Source organism: Macadamia integrifolia, chromosome 3 (genome assembly GCF_013358625.1).
Source record: "Macadamia integrifolia cultivar HAES 741 chromosome 3, SCU_Mint_v3, whole genome shotgun sequence".
NCBI classification, from domain to species: domain Eukaryota; kingdom Viridiplantae; phylum Streptophyta; class Magnoliopsida; order Proteales; family Proteaceae; genus Macadamia; species Macadamia integrifolia.
The window spans coordinates 32042207-32051652 of NC_056559.1; the positions used below are offsets into that span (position 1 = coordinate 32042207).

At 38.1% G+C, this 9446-nt stretch overlaps 1 protein-coding gene across 1 annotated transcript; it reads right to left on the reverse strand.

Moving 5' to 3' along the window:
- Positions 1-2075: 2075 nt before the first annotated feature.
- On the reverse strand, positions 2076-4336 carry LOC122072837 (probable carotenoid cleavage dioxygenase 4, chloroplastic). Its single transcript, XM_042637266.1, has one exon. The coding sequence runs from the start codon at positions 4256-4258 to the stop codon at positions 2432-2434; it is 1827 nt and encodes a 608-aa protein (XP_042493200.1). The 5' UTR covers positions 4259-4336; the 3' UTR covers positions 2076-2431.
- Between the last annotated feature and the right edge of the window lie 5110 nt (positions 4337-9446).

Genomic DNA, 9446 nt, shown 5'->3' on the forward strand with positions numbered 1-9446 from the left:
AAAAAAAAAAAAAAAAAGAAATAAAATACCTTACCACTCTTCCGTCTGGGTTGCAAGCATAGAAAAAAGGGAAACAAAAGAAAAAAAAGGGATGAAAGAAGAAGAAATGCTGCTGACCAAACAAAAAATATAGAATAAAAAGGGAGGGGGGGAATCAAACAAGAAGAATAAGAGAACAGAAGGAGATGAACAGCAAGACCAAACAGGGGAAAAAAAAAGAAAAAAAAAGAGAAAAAAAAGGGGAATCGAACAAGAAGAAGAAGAGGAGCAGAAAGAGATGCAGGGGGCTGCGGTTGTGGGAATCGAACCAGAACAAGAAGATGCTTGAGCCTTCTCTGTTTCTGTTCCGTTGTGAATGGGAAGTGAAGTCGACGCCCTTGTGAAGCTCCGATGGGGTTTCATCCTAATCGGAAAAAGAGGGTTCCGAGGTGAAGACCCTCTCTCTCTCCTCACTCTCCCTCTCTCTCTCTCTCTCTCTCCTCCCACCCAACCAAACAAAGTCGGGGTGGGAAGCTATAGTAACTTTTCCTCATTTTTCCATTCCGGTTCTTCACCCCACTAACATGTGGGACCAATGTGTCATACAATCCCACCCCCAACTCCCCTCTAAACAAGACAACGCTTGTGGAGTTAGGCTTCTGAGTCTAAATGGCATGTCACCACTCCCAAAATAGATTCACTTTCTTAAATGAGAGAAAGAATTACAGTTATTGGTGTCAATTTTTTGTGATGTTTTTGGAAGTCACAAGATAGAACTGAACAATTTATTTTTATGATTTTTTTTCTATATAATTATTCGTTTTTATTTATATAAGATTGCATTGCAATGGTTAGAATCCTGATCCTTATGAATAGACATGTGTGGACAGCTGCACTCGAACCAATGGTTGAAATGGACAAATCATCAATCGGCTCAAAAAGGTCTCTTGTGAGGTTTAAAAAATGTAAAAGATCCTTGTATCAATAATATTTCATCAGAAAAGAAAAGAAAGTTCATACGGAGAAGGATTTATGTGGATGAAAATCCTCTGTCTTTTTCATTCCTATTTTTCCTTATTTTGCTACCTGCAGAATACGATAAGTAGATAACTTTAAGATCAACGGTCAAGATTGGGTGAGGATTATTACATTCGATGCGTTGATCTTAAAGTTGTCCACGTGTTGTATTCTGCAGGTAGCAAAACAAGGAAAAACAAGGATGAGAAAAATAGAGGATTTTTTTTCGATTTATGTATGGGTGCCACTCAATAGATTCGGTCCAATTTCGATCAATCTAAACCGGTTTTTGAACTAATGACACATCAAACCAAAATAAAGTGGTTTTAACAAAATTCAACTACGATTGTTTCTTTTTGGAAAAATTACATGATTACCCACTTTTGGATTTCCCTTTACAAAATTACCCACAAAAAGTTTTGGTCAACAAAAATATCCAAAATTAGGTTTGGGTTTACAAAACTACCCACCCAAAGTTTCAGTTAACAAAAATACCAAAAATCAGGTTTGGATTTACAAAACTACCAAAAATAGTGATTCTTCATCTTTCACATATAATCATGTATTTTTTTATTACTAAAACTTTGAGTAGCAGTTTTGTAAACCCAAACTCAATTTTGGGTATTTTTGTTAACTTATACTTAAAATGGGTAATTTTGTAAAGGGAAACCTAATTTTGGGTATTTTTATTAACTGATACTTTTGATGGATAATTCTGTAAAGAGAAACCCAGAAGTGGATAATCATGTAATTTTTCTTTTCTTTTTCTCATATAACTGTATACATTAAAACTTTTTTATATTCTTTTAAAAGAAAAATTAATCGGTTCAATTTCGTCTGATTTCCACTGGTTTTGTTCGATTTGGGATGACTTAATACTCTAGGATTTCTCAAGGGTAATATCCACTGAACAGATTAATTGGGATTGGGATTTGGGATGACTTACTGTGGGATTGGGATTTGGGTTGACTTAATACTCTAGGATTTCCACTGGTTTTGTTCGATTTGGGATGACTTACTGTGGAAGAAATCGTTATTCCATGACTCACATCACATCAATGGGACCGCAAACAATAATATCATTGAAACCTTCACTTTGTTGCGAGAGCAAAAGAAAGAAAACAACACAAAAACCCATTGATGGGTACCATGGCTTAGTGGGAATAATTTTCCAGGTGGAAATTATCCTGTGGACTATGTTCCTCTCTTTAATGTACTTTTGTCTAATTAAAAAGTCATTAGGTGATCTATTAGAATCACTCTTATCTTTACATTTGTTGGATACAGCATTACCACCAAAATGGAAACCTAAAACTGTTTAATTATTACTTTTATGGTTTGCTTTTATCCAATTGTCCATCCTTCATATTTTTCGTGTTTTCCTTCCTTTGTGGATTACGTTTGGAGGGACAGGGACCATCACATGCTCACAGACTCACATCTTTCGTATGTCGCTTTCCCTAACGAAGAGCCCGTGGAAACCGTATGGTACTCGCCGTGGCAACTTCACGGCGGCGACGATCTCCAGCGACGGCGACTTCGCATCCATCACCAGATACCTCGACTCTCCCGTGTTCTCGTCGTGAACGTACGTCACCACATATCCATCATCCTCCGCTGCCACGTGGCTATTTCCAGGTTCTCTCGCCACAAAGAACGGTTCCCCTCCGTAACACCCTTCCCCAAACATCCGACACGCCACGGTACGCTCTTCATGCTCCGAACCCGACAAGTCCAGCTTCACCACACCTGATATCTTTGGCATCGGGTCCCCGATTGCTAGATACGAGTACCGGGTCTTCTTGGCCACGAACCCGGGGTTTATGACTCCGAAGTCCATATTCCTCGCCGACACGGGGAACCTCGTCACGATCCCGGTTTTTAGATCGATTCTTACTTTCTCCACCGATGCGTGCACCAGATCTGTTCTATCCAACGTGTGCTCCACTGATAGTATGTTGGGCGCGATCATCACAATCACATCCTCCTCCTCATCCCAGGCGTTGATCGCGTGGATGATATTGAACCCGGGCACCTCAAACCATTTCATCTCCGACTCGTCTTTCGCATACCGGGGGATCACTCCGATACGGGGCACCTTCCCTGGATTAGTCCCGACGGGTGATCCGCCTCCGAATATCATATCCGCTGGGTTCATCCCTATTTGTATTTCCGGGAAGATTGCATACTTCTTTGTGATCGCGAAGTCGTGAAGGAACGATGGGCTTGTCATGGAGAAGATCGGCACGTCCGGTTGTTTTGACCCATCGGGGTTGAACCGGAAGAAAGTTAGAAATGGAGGTACTGGCCCATACCGGAAAGCGAAGGTCTCACCTGTGTCGGGGTCTGTTTTAGGATGAGCGGTCATGCTCATGAAAAGCTCTCCGTCGAAACTGTGCCGTCCGATTGTTTTGATATCACCGTCGGGAGTCAATCTCAGGGTATATGGTAGATCAGATTCGCCGAGGGCGAATAGGCGATTGCCGAAGAAGGCGAGGCTAGTGTTGGCCAGGCCAATGCCATTGGCAGGGTTGAACTGGCCGGAAAGTACTCTCACAGCAGAGAGAGCACCACGGGCGACGGTGGCGGTGAGGCCATTGAAGCTGGAGAATACGTTAGGAAAGATGGGGGAGCCAGCGTTACGTTCGACGTTGTATTTGTAAGTCTTGACGAAGCGGCTGCAGAGGGTGGCACGGCCGCCGGAGACACGAAGGGAGTGGAGCATGCCATCGCCATCAAACAGGTGGTAGGGCCCACGAGGGAGGTACTGAGGGTTTGGGCCGTTGCGTATGTAGGCGCCGTCGAGGCAGGAGGGGAGGTTGCCCTCGATCACAGGGCAGTCGGTCGGAGGAAGCTCGTCGACGGGGGAGAAATTGTCGGCGAGAACGTGTCGTGGATCAACCGAAGATCGGAGAGGAGGATCAATGAAGTTGTTGATGAATTCGTCTAAAGTGTTAAAGATGGTGGTGGGAAGAGAAGGCTCTGCTCGTCTTGTGGTTGTAGTGGTTACTTTGGTGGAAGCAAGTGGTGTTCTTTCTATGGTGGTGGTAGCTTTAGTTAAAGGTTGTTGGGGTTTGATTTGTGGTGGTGGTGGTGGTGGTGATGCTGTCTTCTGCTGGGGCTTCTGCTCTTCGATCCTAACAGAGGAGACATGGAAAGTAGGGGTGTGAGGAGAAGGGATCATTGTGGGTTTAGTGTTAGTAGAAGAAAGGAGCTTAGGGTGTAGAAGTGTGGAGAGAAACGACGATGAGAAGGCATCCATTGCTTTCTCTCTCTCTCTCTCTCTCTACAGAGTATAGAGAGGCAATGAATGAGGAACGGAGATCAGTGAGATGAGACAGGTGATTATTTAAGGACTGTGGAGGAATATGGGAGGGTATATCACTGTCGAATACCTAATTCTGAGCCTCAGATTTTTGTGGTTCCACCTTCCTGGTAGGAATATGTTCCTGTGGAGGAATATGGGACCGTCGTCTTCCTGTCTAGGTGTTGTACCAGTACTCCTTGTATTAAACTGCGACAGAATACAAGACATCATACACCAACAGATATTTCTGATGAGTAACTTTATCACAAAAGGTCCCTTGATCCTATTCCAAATCTTCTTTAGAATCCTCTCTGTTTGTCCTTCTGGTGTCACCAGAGGTCGTGAAATTTAGGCATGCGTTTTGGGTTCGTCATGGTGTCGACATAAAAAGATGAACCTGAGAGAGAGAGATATTATACGCCCCCACCACCATATGGCTTACCGGAAAGCACAACACATAGTAGGTAAGAGTCAAGAACGCAAGAATATCGGAGCCAATCCCAACTTGGAGTTCAGTTCCTCTGGACCCACTTAACGTGACCTCATAGGTGTTAAGTGTCAGCACATGTCCCACACCTCACACCTAAGCATAGTTATTAAATTTGGATTAGGGAATTTTTCGAATTAATTCGTTTCATCAGTTTAACGATTTGATTAAAATATTGATAAAAAAATGAAAATAATAAAATTTGAGTTCGGATCCAGATTTGAGAATTATTCGTTTACAAAAATAAAAAGCGGACAAAAAATTCGGATGTTATTTTTAATATTTGCAATACTTGTTTCATATTATCTATCAATTATCATATTTACGTAACATACAAATAATATAAAAAATTTCATTCCCTCAGGGATCCTATACTTAATTTTTATTTAAATATATTTAATAATTATTAAATATACTTAAATATTTTTTCATTTATTCTATTTAGAATAGAAAAATTCTAATACTAATATTAGTATTAGAATTTTAGAATATTTAGTTTTAAATTCTATCATTCTATCTATAGAATGGTTAATGGTTCACATTAACTCTATCACCAGAATGTGTTGCACGAGCTTATGAGCTTGCTACTCATAGCTCAGATACGAAGGAACGAAGATTTCACTGCTCAAGTACGCAGTAATACCTCTAAAAAAGAGAGAAATAGAAAAGGGGAGTGCGAAAGAAATCGTTGTTAAACTCCCTTGCTTGCTCTCGTAAGCGGTGCTACAGGTGGAATAAGAGCTGGTCGAGAAGAAGCTATAGCTATGGTTGAGCTAGTGCTTCATACCTTACTGGGAGGATCCGAACGAATTCTTTTTTCTTTCATTTCCAATTAAAGGGAGAGCACTAAGTTACTTACGAAACGGCACAGTCAGGCAGGCCTTATACCATTACGCTCATGAGCAAAATCTTTGAAATTTTCATTTCTTCACCGGGCTTGGACCATGTCTCTCGAACAATCTTAAATTTTAAATTTTAAAGATAAAAATATTATATTTAATCTATTTTTTTTTTTAACTCATTTCCTACTACTCAAATAATTGAATCAGAGAAAGAGAGATTGAGAGGGGGAACTGAGCACAAATTTAGCTAGACCCACGTCACCCACTATGCATGTTCACTTTAAAGACTAGAGCTCGTAACGACTATAATACTTAGTCAAACCAAAATGGGGTGAAATATTATTATTATTATTATTATTATTATTATTATTATTATTATTATTATTATTATTATTATTATTTTGGGTAGAAGTGTAAGAGATTACCTCAGGAAAGATAAGCTTTGTCGGTTTTTGTTAAAAAAATAAGAAAAGTAACATTAGGATAATAAATGCATAATAATCACATTATTTTCCAAAGACTTTTTGACTTATTCAATATAAATTTTTTTTTTGTTACATGGGATAAAATTCGGGTATAATTTGCATAAAATTAGGTTTGACCGAATCTTTCGTGAATTTTAAAAAAACTATAAAATTCAAGAAATTTTCAGAATTTTTTATTTGATTCGGATTCAGACCAAATTATTCGTAAAATTCAGCAAAATTCTATTCGGTCGAATTATTCGCGTTTAATTCGGAGAATTTAATAACTAGGCACCTAAGGGAGAAAAAGGGTATTTTGAAAAGCAAAAGTGACAATATATTGGTCCGTGCAGGTGAACATACAAACAGAGAAACTCTACTCACCAACCTGAACTGGTGATATCCAAATGCCAAAATTTCTGCAAAGGCGAATTAGCGAAGGGGAAGGTTAAACCATAGGCCTGCCTCTCCTTGCCCTATTCGTTAAGAGGTCTATATAAAATTGGAATTCAGATTATGTCCTCGGGTTTTCATACAGTTGTTTGATTCACATATGGAATCTCCTCTTAAAATAGATTTTCATAGTGAGTGCATGGATTCCAGGTATGGATCAAGCACCATACGAAAATCATTCCCCTATGAGGACCTGATCCAAACTCATAAAATTGAATGGGATTATTTAAATAATTTACTGATCTAAGGCTTCTAAGTAATTGATTGGTTAAAATTGATCAACGGAAAGTAAAAAATTATCCTTGATAATAATAACCATCTCAAGGGAAAAGAAAACTAAGATTTGTCTTATCAAGTATTAAATTGAAGTTACAGACGAGCAAATAGAACACCTTTAGTATTTTTTTTTGGGGGGAAGGGGGGATGGGAGTGAGAGGGGATTTAGAACCTGTTAATATAGTGTCACATGGATTGTGCATGCATAAATATTGCTAAGCAAACATGAGTTGCAAGATTAAAAAACGACAAAATGGATATTGGGATTTGGGATCAACATTAAAAATGATTATTCCATCACAAGATATATAATCTATCATATGGATAGATGATGTATCAATTCCAACCATTGGATAAAGAAAACGTGATCTAAATTAGCAATATATCAAATTTCACAATTTAATTCTAATAAAATATTCTTTCTTGTTTTGGCATGCATCTTGTGTATGTCAATACATATGTGTCAGTATTCTAAACATTATTCCAACTCTGAGCGAATACACGGCTTAAATTAAGTAAAACATAAATGCGAACTACTCAGATTTTTTGTTGTTGACCTTATTGTTAGTTTTGCTCACCAAATATATCAGATTAAGGTTTTCAACAAGGAGACAATATTGCTATTATGACCGGTGGATGGATGAGGGATTCTCTGGACATCTTGTTTAGACAGGCTTCTCTAGCGTTTTATATGGTTTCAAATAATTTTCACTTGTACTAACACCTAGAAAAATCATGGATTTTGAAATTAATTGATGACTAGATAGTATCATGGAAAACACAAGTCCATTAATTAAATTTGGTAAAAGGTTCTCTAAACAGGCAAGAGCAAGATACAAGGTAGAGTGACACCTCTCCATCTTTCTCCTCCTTACTATGAAATAACTTTGCTACCTTCATAAAGAACAAGACAACTTTCATTATTACTTCTCTTCCCCCCGGCCGGGCCCTTTATTTGTCTTTATTTATGTGCTTTTGTTTGCTTAGTTAATCTTGGATGATTGAGTGTACCCTTCCTCCTGTCTTGTTAATCATGCATTATCCATGATTTTATGGGGCTGGTTTAAGCAACCATTCCAGTCATGCTGCTAAAATCCATGTCCATTACAGGATCAATATGGAGCATCCAGCTAGATGAGTATATCAATACTTGGATAAGCCTACTTGGACCCTATTCTCATGTGGGTTCATGACGAAAGTAGTCCAAATGGTCTGGTCCAATGAACAAGTAATACGCGATTATGGTTTGATAGTTCCACAATAGATCACAGCCATTAGACCGATTCAAAGGGCATTCATCGAACATATGTAATCCAGATCGAGCTTCCATATGACTTGATCCTCTCTCAAAAAATCTGACCAGGACCTGGTCCATACTCTGCATAAATTGAGTAAGGGGACTACAATAATTTTCTACATTATTGAAAGAAGATTGAAAAAGAATGGAACCTCAGATATTTCTCTCTCCCAAAGATGAGGAATGTAGCCTCCAAAAATCTAAGATATTTATCTCTAAGATGCCAAGCCCCAACCACTCCTTCCCCTCTCTTTATGCTAAGAAGTTGATGGCATTAAATACTTTGATTAAATCCACAAGAATTTTTTTTCAGGTCCCAACCCCACATACGATAGTTCCATTCAAGAATCTAAATCAACGATAAGGATTTGCCACCTCTAACCAGTCATGATCAATTCGACTCCAAATCAAGTGCCATTAGCCATTGATGATATGACCTTATCCCACTGTGTGCCACTAATTTGATTTGTGGCTTCTCAATAACCAATGGATAATGACATTGATTTATGAGAACAAGTGTGCAATTGATCTACATTTCGCCGGAGATAAGGATGTCAAAATAGAATTGAAATAAAAAATTAAAATCAATTTTGTACCAAATAGAATATGATTATAATTCGAAACTATGAAACATAATCGAGATCAGACTTGATTATTTTCTGATTTTAGCATCGAAATCGACAGTTAGATATAAAATATAACCAAATTTAAGTATTATATTATTATTAAAATTAATTTAATATTTTATAATATTATATAGGAATTAAATTACTCCATCAAATCAAAAACACTGTAGTTTACAATAAATTCAAAAGTACAAATAAAATAAGATCAACAAATTATAAAAGTAGATTCGTGAAGAATAACTTTCCCCTAAATTATAGGAAAAAATTAGGGTTCTTTAATTGGCTGAGAGAATTAAGGGCTTTTAGTTTGCTACATGTACAGTAGAGATTAAAGGTTGTCTGGCATGTGGTCTATCATATGCCCTTCTTGGTCTGGCACATGGTGGAAGGTTTTCAAACTGCAACCAAGTTGTGGAAACCATGATTAATCGAGAGAGAGAGAGAGAGAGAGAGAGAGAGAGAGAGGTTACTGATCAAAAAATGGGTAATCTTTTTAAAAAAGGATCTACAAATGATAGGTTATGTGGACAAAAGTAAAGAAGAACAACAGTGACACGCTTCAAAAGGGAAGACATTTGCATCAACCATATACAAGCACGCAGGCATCTAAGAGCAGGAGAGAGAGAGAAATGATTGAGACCCTTAAGGTTCACACTCTATAATGCTTTTTTTTTTTTCTTTTTCTTTTTTTTTTTTTT

Excerpts from the sequence above, each read along its gene's own strand:
- LOC122072837 (XM_042637266.1), bottom strand. The coding sequence starts at position 4,258 with ATGGATGCCTTCTCATCGTCGTTTCTCTCCACACTTCTACACCCTAAG.